Here is an 18,000-nt window from a genome sequence, read left to right as displayed (position 1 = left end):
AGACGTTTATTGAAGAGCTTTACATTTGTAAAGATACATTAGACTGATGTAAAAAAAAAAGTCAACATGATATGTGCATGAAATATATTATATGCTTATCTGAAAGTACATTATAAAGTGCATGCCTATTCTTTAAAATTAATATGTTTTAAATAAATATTTGTATATTTGTAATATACGAATATTTGATTTGCATATTTAGAAAATAATATTTGTAACTCAAAACTGAGTTTTCCTAGTTTTTAGTGTTCCTCAAGATCTGATAAACATTTCAGCGTCATTCATATTTTGAAGTTACATTTAGGGAAGTCAAATTCATGTGAAATCCCAAATCTAACTGATGACATTACTTTTCAAAATAATCTTCTCTGTATTTTTTTTTGGCAATTTTTCAAATACTCAATAAGAGTGGTTAAAGTTCATCTCTCTCAATTTACTGCGATATTGTGTGCTGGTGTGATTCTCATGAGTGTGCGACCATCGAGCGGAGCAAACAGAGGGTACAACTTCTCTTTGAAGGCTCCAGTGAAGGTGTAGATGTGGGACTTTGTTTCTGCGTTGTAGAAGGAGATCTGGCCCTCTTCGTAGTCTAAGTAGATCCCCATACGTTTAGGCACCAGGCTGACGGGCAGAGGCGTCTCTGGCTTGGTGCAGGCGTAGAACTGGTGTGTGCTGCGCCACAGGGTCCAGTAGCCCTTCTTTGGGATCATGGGGAACCGGCCGGTACGCTTGGAGTCTGCGGTGGTCAGCCCCACACGCCAGTAGCCGTTGTTGGCTATGTTCACCTCCCAGTAGTGGCGGCCACTGCTGTAGCCCTCCCAGCCCAGCACGCAGGGCCAGCTGTCAAAGCGCTGGGAGCTGTGAGGCAGGTCGGAAGGTGTGAGGCCTTCCTGGACCATACGCTGGTCGTCTGACAGCAGCAGCCAGGGGTGGCTGGTCATGGGGTCGAGAATCACGTCAGCTGTTCGGGAAAAGAGAAAGAGGCACGAATGAGTTTTGCGTTCTGTCAAAGTGATGTTTGCTTTGTCTCTGTTCTATGTGAGATGAAGAGGAAGTGGACGTTCTTACCTGCTGCGCTGCAAATCCATCTCCAAACTGAAAATAGAGACAGACATTATGTGTAATGGATAACCAAAGGAAATGTTCATTGCACATGATCTAAACCACTAATTTCCAGGGATTGGGGCAAATTACACAAGTGCTTAATTAAATAATTGTGAGATGATGACCAGGATAAGAAACAGGGAAAAACGCTCTATTTCTCAAAATTATCTTTATTTTTTAGAATTTTTGTCCCATCCTTGTTTTTCTTTTTCTTTTTTTGTTGAAATATTCTTCAAGGACAAGGAGAAAGAAAAGTGAAAACGGTCAGGAACTACTGTTCTAAATAACAATCAGGTAGGAGCCATGATTATGTTGAGATTTAGAGGTCACCTGCATCGCATCTTTACATGTGCACAAAAAACTGATTCACAAAATACACACCTGAGGTGGGGATGTATCTGGGAGTTCCCGCTTTCCAGGTCCTTTGCTTTGCCAGTAACCATAACTGTGGAATCGTCCTCTGAAAAGGAAAAAAGAAAGATGAAATGACAATATGATTCATAGACTCTCATATAATCATGAGAAGTAAATCCTGCAAATACTGTGTGAACCTTTATGGGACCATGTCTTTCCTGTAAGCGCTTGGTTAAGTTTGGCAGTGGTGTTTTATGAGAGCAATAATCCAAAACATTAGGTTTATTGCAGCTGTTTTGAAAAGTCTGTTACCTGAAATGTCGTAACCCTGCAGAAATAGGGTTAAGTTCAGTTTAGTGTTATTGCACAAGCAGTAGAAAGTCATGTGAAGTATTCATACCCTAACTCCAGCTGAAATAAAGTAAAACCAGGCACCAACCACAAACCATTGCTTCAGATTTTTACTTGTTTCATTACCTGGTCATGTCTGCACTGCGAACGTTGACTGCTTGGTTTGGTTATTAAATTAAAGTCAATTCTTGGTTTTATGGCTTTAACAATTTTTTATTTGAGCAAATTATCAGAGCAAATACAATTTTCATCTTTTGAATTCTAGTGATGTTATTTTGACCTTCTGAGGAACCTCAGAGTGTGTGTTGCTTATTACTTCATCTTTTTTTTAGTTACTAATCACCTTTGAATTTGTAATATTGCTGATGTTCTTCTCCTTATGTTTTTAAGCACTGCTCTGGTAGAGATGTTAGTAAGCGGTTTCTTACCATGCTTTCTTCTTTGAGAAGAGACCAGGTAATGAACTCCAGCAGAGGCAGCAGGTTGACCAGCCGTTTCTTCTTCAGGCCCAACAGACGCAGCACCTTGCCCAGCTCGTCGCTCTGCACACCACAACTCTGCAAACGCAGATACACATTTCAGCTGCAAGATTTGCCGCAGTTCTGCTGCTGCAAGTGACACCAACTTGGACAAAATGCTTGCTGGCATGATTTTCATTTCTGTCGACTGTAACAAGTACTAAAACGTTCCCACAGGTTTTTTTTTACTTTTGGTTTTAGCTTTAAGGACTGCTCACCTCAGTGGCCTTCTGCAGCTCCTTTGCCCACTCCATGATCCTCAGATGAGCCTCGTCATTGGGAGCCTCCTCTTTATTTTCGTGTTCTTGGCTCTCAGATTCCCAGGGTGTCTCCTTCAGGAGCTATGGATGCAAAATCAGAAAGTTCAGATTGATATATTTGGTTTTTTGTTATCTCAGAGAACCTTTGCAGTTCCAGAGGTGGTACCTTTGTACCTCTGTAATTGGTATTTGCAGTATAGTCTCTTTAAGACTCGTCTGTGAACTGACCTTGTCGACATGGTGGAGTTCGTCAGCCCACTCCAGGATCAGTTTCCTGCACTCCTCTAGGCCACGGCGCTCTGAACCATGGACTTCTTTCTTACTGGTGCCTTCCTCTGGATCCCCACTGCCCTGTTGAAACACAACACCACACAGTCAGACAGTGCTTAACTATCTATCTATCTATCCATCTATCTATCTATCTATCTATACTCATGTTGACATTCATGTGAGGTTCAAGGCCACAGCTCAGGAAAAATGGGCGCAGACAGTTTTTGTTTACATCATCTGATATTTCCGAGGTCATTCTGGGTAGACAATCAGCTACAGCTACTTTACAGGTCATGTCAGTGTTACATAAGTCCCACATTTGAATATGGGCCAGGTGAAAGCCATATGAGCTCCTGTATATGTTGACGCCCACCCTACATGTCCCAGCTGTGCCCGTGTGCTGTGGAGCAGAGGGTCATGTAACCAGGCCGTAAAAGAGTCAATAAACGTGTCTTATCACGCATCTACATAAACAACCAAGTGCTTACTCTGCATAAACAAGCAAAAAAAATTGTTTCCCATAGCAACGCTCATCCAATCTGTGCAGTTGTGATACTGACTCACCTGAACATATTAAGCTCTAAATAAGATATAGTATCTTGGGAGTGGAGGCAATGTACTGTGACTGTGGCTATGAAATATCCATCCATCCAGTCTTTGGATTGTGGGAGGAAGTTGTAGTACCAGTAGAAAACCCACGCAAGCTCGGGGAGAACAAACTGCAAACCTGCCGGCCAGCGGATTTGAACCTGGAACCTTTTTGCTGTGAGGCAGCAGTGCTAACCAACACCATGCTGCACCAGGTATGAAATAGAAACGACACATTTTTTCTAATTTTCTTGTCAGAAACAAAATGCTCTAATTTTTAGTTGTACAACCTACAATAGCCCCTTAAACACAGGGCAGGCAAACCTTTAACACCAGTACTTCCTTACTCCTTAAATATACAGTTCACCTTTCTGTTTGTTTGCTCTTTGCCCTCTGAGGCAATGAACAAATGAGTTATGACATCAATATGTGTCTTCTGAGACAGTGATTCCTTCCCTCTCTCATGCCCTACCTTGCAGACTTGGTCCACCTGCTCCTTCCAGTGATGAATGAACTGAACACACTCCTGCAGGCTGCGTAGATCCTTCAGGCCGTTCTGACGGGGATGTTGCTGGAAAAAACAAAAGGTAATTCATGCAGGTTCAAAACAGAAGTCATTAATGAACTCTGAAAAATATCCACAAAATCAAGGATGTTTCATGTACCTGTGAGTGTTTGGTGAGGTTGTTGTTGGCGGGTCTGCTGGGGGCCGAGCTGTGAGCCTGGACTTCCTCCATAGACTGGCACCAGCGTAAGGGCCCGATGGAGCTGCTCTGGGTGGTGCTGCTGTCCTCCGCCTTCAGCAGTATGTTCACCTCTGCAGCAGAAAACAACATCTTTTGAGTCTCAATTAATATCAGCTCACACAACTGATTTCCAGCAGGGAATGAGGGGAAATAAAAGTAAATCAATATAATTGGGTATTAATATTTTCAGAGTAACAAATTTAATCACATTGGAAATATCAAGTGGCTCAAAGGGTGTCGCAATCAAGCTTTTACAGCCACAAATAAAGCCGTTATCAGGTTATATGAACAATATACTATAAATATTGATGACCCCACACTGGGCAAAGGTTGTAACGTATCAAACGTACACGTACACATACGCATTCATTTTCAGTGATTTAATAAAGTTAAAACAAAAAAAGACTAACTTTTTGCAGATTTCAGGATACTCTTCATCTCCATGGCCGCCATGGTCTGCTATGGAGCAAAGAACACATGAAAAACATGAAATATTTGGTTACCAGTGGAGGAAATAAAAGCTGAAACATAAAGATACTTCAAGAACAAGTCCTGCATTGAAAATATCACATAAGTAAACCTCTAATACTAGCTAAATGTTTTTTAAAAAAATCAAGTGAAAGTATTCATAAATGAGAGAAATAGAGTGTAATCCTATTAATTATCATATTATTGAATTACTCTTACTTACCTGCTTACTCTTACATTTTAAATTTCAAAATTTACATTTCATTTGTTAAGAGAATTGATATGAAAATGAAAAACTCCATTATGTACAACAGCATATGATAAATTTGCTCTACAATTTCTGCTCTATTCTATATATATAATTATATATATTCTATTCTAGATATTCTATTTCTGTACCAAAACAATACAATAGTTAGTTTAATGGTCGTAAATGGACAAAACCAAACCACAAGCAACCATTTGTAGGTCAGTGATGCCTGAACATCACTTATAATATGAGGCAAATTCCTCATATTTCTAAAAAATGCCTTTTCTTCAGGTTTGTGATCGCATTTTAGAAAATTAAATCATTTTACATTCATACATTTATACAAAGCAAAATAAATATTCTCAACTTGTGTACAATTTAAATTCAGCAGAAATATATAAAAATATTCAAATATGCTGCTATGAATTGAGTCATCTGACAGACCTGTGCTACAGAAATATTCAGTATATTATATAACAGATACTGATAGTCCCAGAGTTTACGATGCCGTACCTTTGGTCTGAGGGAGCGTTGGTGCAGCTCTGCTGGTGGAGAGGACTGGACAGACACTGCTGTCTAATCAGTGTATTTATTCATTTCTGTGTCTCCCTGATCTTTGGACCTTTTTATGGCCTCTGAGACGCGGAGGGGAGGGAGCTCTCTGTCATGAAATCCTCTCTGCTTCTCGACAGCAGCTGGTATGTTTTCCGTAAGGGCAAAAAGGCTTGATACTTTTATAGCAGTGATAAGTCTCTTGATATCACTTACAGTGACGCATGTCATTGTCGTTTCTTATGTATTTTCACAGCTACATTTGGCAGTATGAAAGTCTGTAATATACATGAACATGTAATAGACATCAATTAGATTATTAATTCACATAAAACTGTGAAAGTAAGAGGGTTTGTGATCCAAGCAAAATTTTACCGCAGTGCATTTATGTTAATTTTGATTACAGGAACAACTGTTTATATTTGCCTTGACACATAATACTTAAGGCTGGAGATAATTTTTTTTTTTTTTTTTTGCCATTCACTGTTATCAGTCATGTCTCCTCCCCAACATAAACCATCATTAAAAAAATGATCTGGAGTTCATGGACATTAAAGGGAAGGACTTACACACTGATATTACACTGAGGTAAGAGGACAAAACAATAACAAAGGTCTGATCAGGTTTAAGTGAATGTAAAACTGATGTCCTGGACATTAGTATTCGTATTTACTAGTATTAGTTAAAGTATACCTTTTATACTTTTTGCCTTTTTACTTTATTTCTCCTCAGGTTGAGGTGATTCACAGAAATAAAGAGATTCAAGATAACGGAGATGATCGTAGTTCAATAAGAGCCAAACTAAATATAATAGAAACCCCAGTTGATGCACGCACACACACACAGTGGTGGTTTTAAGGTATGGTTCAACATGTTTGTAATGAAGGAAAATCATTAACAGTTTATCTCCATTTAAAGCTTTAGGTGTTCAACGTTGCCCCTTACTCATGGCGTTCCCCAGGGCTCAGTTCTTGGACTGTTAATGTTCAGTAGCATGGCCTCAATTTTCACTCAATTTTCAAGTAGTACTCATTGTTTATAAATCTTTCCATATCTTGTATTTGAGTAAATGTGCATAATTGAATTCCACCAATAATTGCAGTGGGGGAAAAAAATCAAACCACTTCCTCTACAAGTAGCAGTTTCAAATTTATTTTTCAAATGCAGGCAAATCTGTGACACTAGAACAAATGTAAAAAAAAAAAAAAAAAAAACCAAACTCATTTACTCAAAGTTCTTTTTATATCTCTCTTCGTGTCTTTTTATCTCATCAGAAGAAACTTGTTTGCATTTATAAAAGTGGCATCACATCTCTGATTCTAGTTCAAAGCCACAAGCCACAGTGTGCTCCATCAGCACAGTACCTTAAAAATATGTACATACAGGTTAACGCATATAAAAAAATGATGTGTCTGGTGTCAGATGCTGTCTGGCTGTCAGATATACAGCCTCCTCTCGAGCGCAGGGTTTGTTAAATGTTCCCACTTGAAGTCTCAGTTCCAGTTCTTGAAGAACTGCTTGAAGATGATGGTCTCCTTCCCCTGCGGCAGTATCTCCACCTGCAGCACAGAGCACATGGACCTTTACCAAGTGGTAAATATATGTTCTGTGTATGTAAAGAAGTTACAGTGAATGTACAGGAGATGATACGTTCCATCTGTAAATGATTGTTAAAATCATACCAAGCTGATGTAAAGGCTGCAGGAGCCAGAGCTGAGGTGATATGATAACATTTACAGTAAGTCTTAAAAGTTCTGAGCGGTACCTGTGTTTTCATCCTGGGGTACTTCATTTGGTCGATGAAGTTATCCGCCATCTGTAGAGCCACCTGCTTCTCCTCAGCGTTTGCTCCGTTACCTGCCGATCAGTGGATCAGTGAATGACATTAGTGCCGGAAGCAGGATCACAGATGGACACTTTCTCTTTCTTTCACTTTCACTTTCTTTGCTGATTTTTCTGTAAATCCTCATTGTGCCTATTATTTGCCTATGCTTTCCACTGATGAAAAAACTATTTAAAACTAGACTAGAATCACTAGAAACTATTAGCAAGATTTCACATGTTGTTGTAGGTTGTTTGTTTATTGGATTGATCGTTTTTTTTAATGCAAATTCACAGTTGACCTATTATTTTATCGAATAAATATTTATTTGATTATACATGAATTCATTTGCAAATGTGACTGGTAACTGTGAATAAGAAATATTCACAGTTTCCTTCAGTTTCTTGGTTCATGTGGCCATTTAGGTTTGCTCTCTTATTGTCTTATTGGAGTGATGCTCATATAAGTTAAGTATTGCAAATTTCCCGGTTACATGAAACACACTCTTACACTTCACAGTGTAAACTCACTGACTTTGCAACCTCTTAACTACGGAAATAAACGGACAAAAAAAATTACATTTTATATTAACTTTTCAATTATATTTGTAACTGTATTTTATTTCCCAACATGCGTTTAAAAAGCGTTTCTCCACACTGCCAGGAATAAAACTCTGGGGAAGAAATGCGGACTCTTTTATTCATTTATCACAATTGTGGTTTAAACACAACAGTTTCTAACAATTCTGGGTCTTAAAATGCTGAAATCAGCTCCTTAAAATGATCCACACAAAAGCAAAAACACAGACGGCCTGTTGGCTTTGTGATGACTGACGTCCTTCACAAGGATCATTTAATAACAAATAACACAAACGGATCATTTATCCCTCTAATTTCAAATTCTTGCTCTCTCTGATTTATTTCATTGTGCGAGTTGAGTGGTTTCTTGTGCTGTATTGTTTTGCTTTTAAATTAAAGTCTCTACCAGGAAATGAACCCTTGAAATACGCCATGTTAGAAAACAAAGTCTCTGTTAGCAACCACTTAAAAATGTAAAAATCTAAATACATATAGTGAGTCCTGCACAGACAACCTGTGGAGTAACTATGATACGATGTTCTTAAAGACAAAGTGTGTCCTGACTCTCACCTCCCTGTGAAAACTGGCAACCATTATTTTTCATGATGCTCATTAAAATTTGATCCAATTAGGTACCGAACATCACTGGCATCCAACAACTATCACTTTCCTCAGTTTGTGTTTCAGGCGGCACGACTTGGCTGCTTCGGGGTCAAGCGGTATTTCCTCACCTTTCCAGACGAAGATCTTTCCGTTGGCGCCGTTGTCCAGGATGAAGCAGTCGTCTCGAACCAGCAGCTCCTTGGCGAACGGACTCTTCTCCGACACCTGGGTCGTCGTCATGGAACCGGTGGCATCAGACACCTGTGGCGTACAAACACACACACACACACACACACACAGACACCATCTTATGCTCTACGTAATAAACAGCAGATTTCACTTGTAGTTTGATATATCATGGCAGCTTTTAAAGGCTGTGCAGATGAAGTTACCTTGTAGAGGGAGGCGGAGTTGGAAGCGTCTGCTTTGCTGTCCTCTTCTGGCGTGCTCTCTGGCAGCTCTGGCATCTGTCCCAGGACCTGATCAGCAACATAACAGGAGGCTCAGGAAACAGAAAAACTACAGGAAAAAAGCTGTTTTTTTGGATTCTGTATGGATGGTAACCTTAGGTTTGTGAAACTCTCGCGAGATTTGGGTTAGGAGTGAGGTTAGACTTGGGGTTATAGTTAAAGTTACAACTATAAACACACACTGACGGTTGTATTTCACCTAAAACATAAAAAAACACTCTCCTGAAACTTAATTACAGAATAAAAGTCTTTGAAAGTGTGCGTTTACCTTGAGCATCTCCTCTGGTTCCTCCCCCTCGTTGGAGTCCACAATTCGGGCTTTTCCGTGTCTGTCCGTGTCACGAATCAGCGAGGCGATCTCCCGCACTTTCTGCTTCTCAAAGATGTTGGCCTGCGACCCGATCCACGACACAATGATCTGGCAAAGGCATGAGAGCAACAACGCTAAACCATCACTAAACCACATTCATGAAATGTACAGTTACAGCTTCATTTATTAATGCAGCTGTATCATTAGTATTAGTATTTCATCATATGCTGCAGCTTGTCCTGGTTCACACTTTGTGTCCTCACCTCTCCGAGGTCAAGGATGAAGCAGTCTCCTTTGTTGAAGCTGTTCCAGGACAGCTCCACCTCCTTGGCACGGATGTTGCGCTTCCCTTTGATCTGGTACAACCTGTGCACCGTCCCGGAGCCCTGAGACCTCCTGAAGCCCGACTCCACACCACCTTCCTGTCAGAGCAGGAGGAGACTCGTTTAAAGACGGTGCAGTTTTTAATTCTACATGATTCGTGTTAGTTGCCCTGCTGGGAAATGTTCAGCTTTGACATCCTGGTTTGTTTTGACGAGCTTGATGTGGTTTCTGGATTAACTGACTGCACTTTGGCCCAGAGTGCTGCAAAATAATAAAGGGGATTTGTGCAGCAATAAAATGGAGATAGACCACATAAGAGGTCTGTCTAAAGGCAACACTTGTATTCAGCGTCTCATTTATGATTGAAAACTTGAGAAAATTATCTTAATTATAGTTATTATATTTATTATTTATATAGTTATATATTCATTATAGTTATTATTACTATTTAAGTGAATTAAGTGTATTCCTTAGCTTTTCCTTGAAGAAAATTCCTATTTTACCTGTAACTACAGCCAAGTTACATCATTATTTTTAGCAAAGTTTCCAGGAAATTATTAATAATTACAAACTCGTAAAATAAAGTGTTATTGAAATAGATCCTGCTTGACAGGAGAGATATTTGTACTGTGAATTTCGTTCATATTTCAGTGGCCTCTCAATCCCATCCTCACCTTGTAGCTGACCCCTCTGGGGAAGAGCGCCATGAACTCCAGGGACTCGTAGCCCTGAACCTGCCTGTGCTGAACGGGGTCGCCGCCCAGAAAGTTGTCCAGCTGTGTGGCCAGCATGGCGCACGCCACCTGCTCGTCCCGGGACGACCTCTCACCTGCAACAGAGAGCGGGTGTGTCATGGGACACATCTAAATATCAAATTAAAAAAGTGGATATTTCAACTTGATGAACATCCATGTGAGAAAGGTAAAACCGACCTCAAACCCTTTTTTTATAATCCGTTTCTTTGTACAAAATACATGTGGGGGACATTTGGGTGTTTTGGGTTCATCGTTTCTGACTTATTCTTCTCTGTTGCTCCTCTTTTCTTTAAATCTTTTGGTTTGTGAGTTAAGCGGAAGTAAGAGAATGGATAAGAAAATGAGATGAGGTCAGAAAGGTTAAGATGTCATAACATGGGGAACAAAAGAGCTGACGACAGGGGTGATGGGTCCGGGGACAAAGAGAGCGGACGCACAAAGACAACACGGGGGTCATCACCTGTAAACAAGTGGACGAGGGAGGGAGGCTTCAGGAGAGACGCATGCTTGGCCACAGAGAGCCCTCTGCAAGCTGTGACAATCAGCTTAGTGTTACCTAAGCACCGGATACATGCTGGAAACAACAGCCACATTTGAGTACTGTAACAGTCCTCCTGCAATTTTAATGGGCCCTGCTCAAAAAGCATCCCAGTTTCCCTCGGGACTTCTCTTCCACCTTTCTCTCTCTCTCTCGCTCCTCATCCCTCCATCCCTATCCGTCCAGCCTCTCTGCTCTCTCACAATGATGCAGCAGGTCAGCGCTGTGTCTCGTGTGTCATCACCATTAGCTGGAGGGTTATTAGCTTTTCAACCGCAGCACAGGGCCAGGATTAGGTGTGTAGTAAGCACTGAACAATGGTTAGCGCTGGATGGAGTGGAGTAGAAAGAGGAGAAGTATTATCCCGTCTCTTTCAGTCAGGACTGCATGTTTTAAGTATAAAGGTCTTGACTTGTTGGCCATCTCCGCCTGAAGATTGAACATCTCCAGAATATAGTGTGATAGTATAGGATGTGTCGTATCATGTTGCATTGCATGTTGTTGTGTACACGTGGCTTTTTTAACCCCCCCCTTGGGTATCGATCTTTTCTGCACTGATCAATCTGTCTTTTACTTTGTTGAAAACAATGATTTGGATGCAGAAACTGATTCTGATTTTTCCCAGTTATCAAACTGACTTGCCAGTTCGTTTCACTTCATTTTTCAGTCTCACATCATGTTTTTTTTTGTTGTTGTTGTTCATTTGTTTGTAGACATGGAAACTGCAGAGGTGACTGCTTGGAGAAATTAATGTTTTTCATGTTGATTGAAGAAATTCATTGATTTATGTTGGGATCTTTGTAATCAGTTTTTTTTTTTTGTTTGTTTGGTTCTGGTCTAGGAGGACATCCTGCAATTCTTGGTCCGTTCTACAAATCTCTGATTGGCTCAGCTGCTTTTTAAACTGGGGAAACAGACTGAAGAAGAGGGAAATACGTTCATATGGGCTGCAATCCAAAGGTCTGGAAATGGTCTAATTTTGATTCTCTCTTCTATCTCCCCCTCTAGCTCTTATTTTCTAAGCATTTCTTGCCCAGAGGAAATAGTATTCAGCCTCCTTTTTCGTTAATAATAAAAGGAAGCTGATTTGATTAAACCACAGAGGTCTGACATTACTGAAATAAGATGCCATCATTGTAAATGTGCCACCTACTCAAACCTCTTGAGAGTACAAAGAGCTTAAGTCTTGAGTCAGATTGCACTGCTCTACGCTACATAACCCCATTGTGTTGTTTGATTGGAAAAGGAAGCCTATGGTTTATTAACTAACATCAGCCCTGAATGTGTAATGTAATGTATAATAAAATGATCCCTTTGTTTCGCATCAGGGAGCAATTTTTCATCACATCGCAGGAGCCAGATGTTTCTCCAGTCTCTCACCTATCCACATGTGGAGGTCAGCTCCCAGTTGGCCACGGTTCTCCAGCACCAGGTAGGAGTCCCCGTTATAAAAGGCTCCCACCTCGGAGGGATCCAGCAGCACTGCCTTCATCTTCTCCACCCTCCACACTCGGAGGCCCGGCTCCCGGACCTCTGGCCCAAACTGGCCTGGTGCTGCCTGGAAGGGGAGCATGCTGCAGGGAGAAAAGAGGAGGAAAAGTCTGGTAAGACGAAAAGAAAGGGGATCTGCTGTGACGAGTGCAGAAAATAGTTGGCCCAATATGGTTTTTACAGTCTTCGACAGTCAAGAGACTCATAATTTCCTCTCTCGTGGGCGGAGAAGACGTTTGCTGAAACAGGAAGTGTAAATGCTTGGAGTTGTGTCATTGTTTCCATCTGGGAATAGATACCCCGTTCTGGTTGGAGTGAGGAGAAATGAAAGCGGAAGTCAAGCCCACAAGGTAGTGACAAATGAGGGAAATAACAAACATGTCATAATCAGAAGACGAGGGTCCGTTTTTAGACGTTCTTACTGGATTTTAAGGCGAAAACCAGACCTCAGCGCATGAGGAGGATGTGATGAGCGCTATTACAACAAGACCTGACACAAATGAAGGGTTGTGTTGCTGATTAATGACCACGAGCTAGATTACATCACTTTTATGCAACACAGCATGGCACTAAGCACAACATCAGCGTCTTCGCTCAAAGCCAGGTGAAGATTAGTTAGGTGTGGACTTGGCTGAGTCACTCTAACTCACAGCGCTCTCTGTCTTACAGTTTCACCCACAGTCACTCAAGAAGAAGAAAAAACAACGGCGGTTTTGGAGTGTCAACCAACTTCCTGTCACTCTTCTCTTGCTTTACTGTGCTGTGTTTTGCAAGACGAGTTCCCGCTGACTAACTTCTCCTCTTTTCTCTCGCTCTGTCCCACAGTACTGTGACATAGCAACAGGTGCCAAAATTGATACACATTCAAAAATGCAACTGTAATGCTTTTTCAGCTGAGAATCCAAATAATTGATTAATAATTAATTAATAACTAATTTTCAGCTCTATTGAACTGATTCATCGAGCACTGGGTGACAAAAGAAAAAAAATCCAATATTCCAGTCTAAGATATCCCACGCTTTATGATAATGTTTTATATTTGCAGGTTCATGCCCCTACAGAGAATCTAAAAGCTTTTCCTGGGTGATCACACACAAACATCTAAAACCTTATCAAAGCCACGTTGCAGTTTCATCAAACAGCTTTTGCTGGCATTTCCTCTTGTGATAAGAACCGTCCTGCCACTTTATCAGGGGTGTGACATTAAATTCTGGCAGCATTATGAAGCCATGAGAATATTACGATGTTAAAATAAACGTGGAGCCTTTATCGCAGTTCCTCAAAGAACTATTGTACCACTATATATAAATGAGTAGTTTATGTTTCAGTGTAGGTGCAAGACAGGCGCCAGGCAGCAGCCACAGCTGACTGGTAAACGGTTAGATGATTATAATAGATGATTATAGTGATTAGAGTCAACCGAGGGCACAGACCCAACACGTGAGACACTACAGCTGAGTCTGTTAAAAAAAAAAATCACTCAATAGGCAGCAGAATAAGTTGAGAGTGTTTAGTGCTAATTATCAGCATTGTGGTCAGTCAAACAGGATGTCAGCAGCAGCTCTGCCTCTTTCCGTTATTTGGGGGGGGATGTTTCAGCTCAGAAGATCGCTCACTCATCTGTCCTGATATCCTTTACTGACTCTGCATCATCGGAGTAAACTGTGACCAGTAACCGGGTGCTGTTTCCTGGTCAAAACAAGACATATAGAGAGGGCGGCAACGCAGAGGGGTGAAGATATGAACCCATGAAATAAGGGAGTACAAGTAAGGGAGCGAGGGAAGAGAGAAAGGGCCTGAGGCGACACAAGCAGGGGCCCCGGGTTAAAGTTACAATGCTTTGACAGCCGCTCCAAGAGTAAGTAAGGAGGCAGAGAAAAGGCCCGATCCACTTAACTGTATGATCCCCTCTGGTACCTCCGGCATGCTGTCTGACTCCGACTCCATTCTGCGTGTCCACTGGAGTGTGTGTGAACCTCTGTGGGTGTATGTGTGTGTAAGGGATCGAGAGGTCTGGCGAGGAGGAGTGTTTGCGCTCACCTGGCCTGGTTAGCTTATATGTGGGAGGTAACTGGAGCCGGTGTGATGAAAGCCTACCTGCGGCCTGTGGATAGGACGCAGTGTGGGGGGGGAGCAGGGTCAGGTTCCTGGTTCCTGGCTAAAGCTAAACACCAAGCGGATAATTACTGGGAGAGCAAACTGCTGGCTCCTCCATCTTTCCACTCTTCCCTTCTCCTCTTCCTCCTGTGCCCTGTCCCTGTACACGCTCTTTCTAGGCAAGGGGCAACTAAGACAGCAACACATACGAGTGGAAGTGTTTAGTTTATTTGAGAGATAGGACAGCAGAGAGATGGGACAGTGCAGATTAATGAGAAGTTTAAAGATTTTAAAGGACACACAGTTGTTATAAACAGCAAAAGCAGTAGTGGCATACATGCATATGGGACAATAAGCATCACATTTAAAGTTGACAGCAGCAGCAAAGTGAGAGTTTAGTGCTGAATTGTAAGACTCATTGTTTTTTTCCACAAGCAGGGGCGTAGCTGGGAATCAAAAGCCCCCCCAACCTGCTCAGGAAGTGACTCTGCTCAGTTTAAATGGATTTAGGTTCACATTCTGGGTCCATTTTGCATGAATTCCCCAACCACAACGGCTTGTTTTAATTCTCCAATGCTGAGATTCATGCTTCTGACTCACCTCCTCTTCATGGCAGCCAAGGCTCATGGGTAGTGTAGTATTTAGAGCCATCAACAACGCCACATAATTCAGTTTTTTCATAAATAAAGTTGAGATCATGAAAACTAACGGCCATAGCATTTTGAAACCTGCAAGAACTGATAACTGCAGTGGTGATGATTTGCCGATTAGTCAATCAATGAAAAGTCAAATGTGAGGTTTGATCTTTTCGTCTGTTATCATTATTCTGTGCTGATGAGCTGGTTATATTCCACCTGAAGCATTAACGATTTAATCCTTAAAAAGCGGAGATTCAAAGTCATAATTAATCTGATCAATCTCCCTAATCCATCCTAGTCATTTACATCGGGAGAAACAATCAAAGAAAATAAGTGAGGAATGTATTCAAAACTGAAGAGAAGAGTTAACACAAAGAGACTTGAGATGGAAACAGAGAGAGAGAGAGAGCGACAGAGTGGACATAGAGGTTCAGATGGAGACACAAGGTCACAGATAGGCTGCAGGGGTCACTGACTCAATCAGCCATTCATCCGTTGATAACCAGACAGAAATATGAGAGCAGACAATATGCAGGCGGACAGAGCAGCAGCCGTGGAGAGATCTGAGAGCAATCTGTCAATGGACTGTGGGTGTACACAGTGTGTGTGAGTGTATATGTGTGTGTGTGTGTGTGTGTGTGTGTGTGTGTGTGTGTGTGTGTGTGTGTGTGTGTGTGTGTGTGTGTGTGTGTGTGTGTGTGTGTGTGTGTGCGTGCCGCCGGGTGCACTGTATGCTTATGAGATCAGGAGACTGAAATCAAGACAGAGTGAAGCAGACGTGGGAGAAACTGAAGGGAGCAGAGAACAAAGGGGAATGAGAAGGGCAAGAGAGAGAAATGAAAAACGTGTTTTAAACCACTTTTCTTCATACCAACCTTACTTTTCTCAACCGAGCCAAAAGATCTGCGGCTGCTACCTCTTTAATAACCCAACCTCAGCTTTAAGGAAGTTGTTAAATGGCTGCGAACAAGACCAGGAAGATGTGAAGGGAGTCAAACAGGGAAAGACTGGGAAAGGAAATTAAAGGTGTGGTTTTTTTTTTCCCCCCCACTGACAACAGAAACGTGCAGCAGAGAACGAGTTTGAACGGAAAGACAGAAGCCAGAGAGTCTCACTGAAATCAAACAGAAGATTCATTGTCCCGTTGCGAGATTCCTCAGCTGATTCCAGGAGGAGGAATGTGATGAGCAAACAGGGAAAGAAGTGTATGGGAGGAAAAAAGTTTCAGGGTAAAAGACTGAGGCAGGAAAATATGTAAGAAGAGACAGAACAAATCGGACAAATCAGGGTCCTGCATCAAAATGAGCATAAAAAAAGCCAGGACTTACCTTGCAGAGAGAGTTGACGGTGGGACACAACACGGCTGAGCAGAGAGTGGAGAGAAAGGCAGTCATGCACAGAGAAACACGCAAATTCTTTCTCTCTCTCTCTTGTTCTCACACACACTCTCTAGATGTTTCCTGCCTCAGTCTGTGGCAGTCAGAGCCCGGCCCTCTGACTCAACCACCAAAGAAGCTAAACGTGCGGAAACTTGATTGAATCAGGACTTAAAGTGGAAGGATTCAAATGCAAAGCAGCCCCGCTTGATAAACCTGTCTGATAAAACAGCTTATTTCAATTTGATTTTTATTAGTGCTTAACTTTCTATAGTTTTAAAAATATAAATAAAATATAAAAAAATGTCCATTCTGAAATCCCTTCTTTAGACTTCTTCAGCAATGGAAAGTAACCAAGTACATTATTCACATACTGAATTTAAGCACAATTTTAAGGTGCTTTGAGATGTATTTTCATTTTAAGCTACATTTGCTTAAGTAGCTACATAATTCACAATAAATTATTGTACATTTTACTCCACTACATTCATCTGACAGCTGTAGAAGCCAGTACATCTATATTTTTACACGTACTGGTACTTTTAATTAAGTAAAAGATGTGAAGACTTCCTCCACCGCTGGCCTTCTGTTACCACTAACTAATATTATTGCCCCATATTCCTCTCTGGTCTTATTGAGCACAACGTTTACACAAAGCACCACTTTTTAAAAATACACCCTCTCCTTCTAACAATTTCGCTCTGGTTAATGACTGAATATCACTACAGCAACCGACCCAAACACACCGACGACCCACAGGTGGACTCTCCCAGTCAAACACACCCACACGTGTGGCAAACAGAGTGCAGCCTGTCGTCACAGACATTTCAGTGTGCAGCCAGACTGAAACCTGTGATTCATCATTTTCACATGGAAGAATAATCCTGTGGGCCGAGGGATCAGCTGAGAGAACAGGAGAGATATAAAATTTAAATGTAATGAATGGATTACTTAGCAATAGATACACGTAGCAAAGGGTTTAAACAAATCCACAAACTTTTAAGTAAACTGAAAAATAAATTAAATTAATATTTACAGGATAAAATGATTAAGCTAACTTCAATAAATGCATTTTTTTTTGCATATTTTTAATGTATTTAGCTTTACAGTTGTGGTGAACAGATGTGATTTCATGTCAGAACAGTAATCACTCTTTCTCTTGGAGGGGGGGGGCGTTATTTAATCCCTGTGGTGAGTCAGCCAACACCAGCTCATGTCAGTTAAACATTGTTCAACCCACACAGTTTTATTCTAAATTCCAGTAGAAAGATATCACATGTGTCAGGTAGGCTTTTGTGAAAATGTGGGCAAAGTTAAGCATCTAAAACATATGGTCCTGTCACCCAGTGTGAGTGTTTTAAAGGGAAATAATAATGGTATGTGAGACAGCCCAAGCTGTTTTCGTTGAGCGGCCTCTTCTGGGGAAGCAAATACACCAGGGTGAGTCCCATGGGAGAGTCCACCCTTGCAACGCAAGCATGGTTTGTCACCTGCTGGAGACATGAGACGGTACAAACAATGGAGCTCTCTGCTGATG

At 41.3% G+C, this 18,000-nt stretch overlaps 2 protein-coding genes across 2 annotated transcripts; both read right to left on the bottom strand.

Moving 5' to 3' along the window:
- Positions 1-397: 397 nt before the first annotated feature.
- Positions 398-5,495, bottom strand: LOC139222951 (E3 ubiquitin-protein ligase TRIM39). The gene is made up of 10 exons (XM_070854864.1): positions 5,423-5,495; positions 4,602-4,650; positions 4,111-4,262; positions 3,918-4,016; positions 2,816-2,938; positions 2,546-2,668; positions 2,238-2,366; positions 1,486-1,564; positions 1,069-1,095; positions 398-961 (listed from the first exon to the last, which is right to left on the bottom strand). Exons 2-10 carry the CDS (start codon positions 4,642-4,644, stop codon positions 429-431), a joined length of 1,308 nt encoding a protein of 435 aa, XP_070710965.1. The 5' UTR covers positions 4,645-4,650; positions 5,423-5,495; the 3' UTR covers positions 398-428.
- Positions 5,496-6,597: 1,102 nt separating this feature from the next.
- Positions 6,598-16,565, bottom strand: LOC139222718 (macrophage-capping protein-like). Its single transcript, XM_070854563.1, has 9 exons — positions 16,416-16,565; positions 12,242-12,435; positions 10,243-10,397; positions 9,508-9,666; positions 9,203-9,352; positions 8,857-8,943; positions 8,593-8,725; positions 7,227-7,318; positions 6,598-7,020 (listed from the first exon to the last, which is right to left on the bottom strand). Exons 2-9 carry the CDS (start codon positions 12,432-12,434, stop codon positions 6,955-6,957), a joined length of 1,035 nt encoding a protein of 344 aa, XP_070710664.1. The 5' UTR covers position 12,435; positions 16,416-16,565; the 3' UTR covers positions 6,598-6,954.
- Positions 16,566-18,000: the final 1,435 nt, after the last annotated feature.

The sequence above is a fragment of the Pempheris klunzingeri genome, chromosome 23 (assembly GCF_042242105.1).
Source record: "Pempheris klunzingeri isolate RE-2024b chromosome 23, fPemKlu1.hap1, whole genome shotgun sequence".
Taxonomy (NCBI): domain Eukaryota; kingdom Metazoa; phylum Chordata; class Actinopteri; order Acropomatiformes; family Pempheridae; genus Pempheris; species Pempheris klunzingeri.
This window is presented reverse-complemented; position numbering and strand designations above follow the sequence as displayed.

What these genes read in the sequence shown, in the direction of transcription:
- LOC139222718 (XM_070854563.1), bottom strand. Translation starts at nt 12,434, where the DNA reads ATGCTCCCCTTCCAGGCAGCACCAGGCCAGTTTGGGCCAGAGGTCCGG. An exon ending in TGACCTCCACATGTGGATAG is followed by an intron (nt 10,398 to 12,241) that starts GTGAGAGACTGG and finishes TCTCTGTTGCAG; the next exon opens with GTGAGAGGTCGTCCCGGGAC. An exon ending in AAAGATCTTCGTCTGGAAAG is followed by an intron (nt 7,319 to 8,592) that starts GTGAGGAAATAC and finishes ACTGATCGGCAG; the next exon opens with GTAACGGAGCAAACGCTGAG.
- LOC139222951 (XM_070854864.1), bottom strand. Translation starts at nt 4,644, where the DNA reads ATGGCGGCCATGGAGATGAAGAGTATCCTGAAATCTGCAAAAA. An exon ending in ACCTCACCAAACACTCACAG is followed by an intron (nt 4,017 to 4,110) that starts GTACATGAAACA and finishes TGTTTTTTCCAG; the next exon opens with CAACATCCCCGTCAGAACGG. An exon ending in AGCTGCAGAAGGCCACTGAG is followed by an intron (nt 2,367 to 2,545) that starts GTGAGCAGTCCT and finishes CTGCGTTTGCAG; the next exon opens with AGTTGTGGTGTGCAGAGCGA.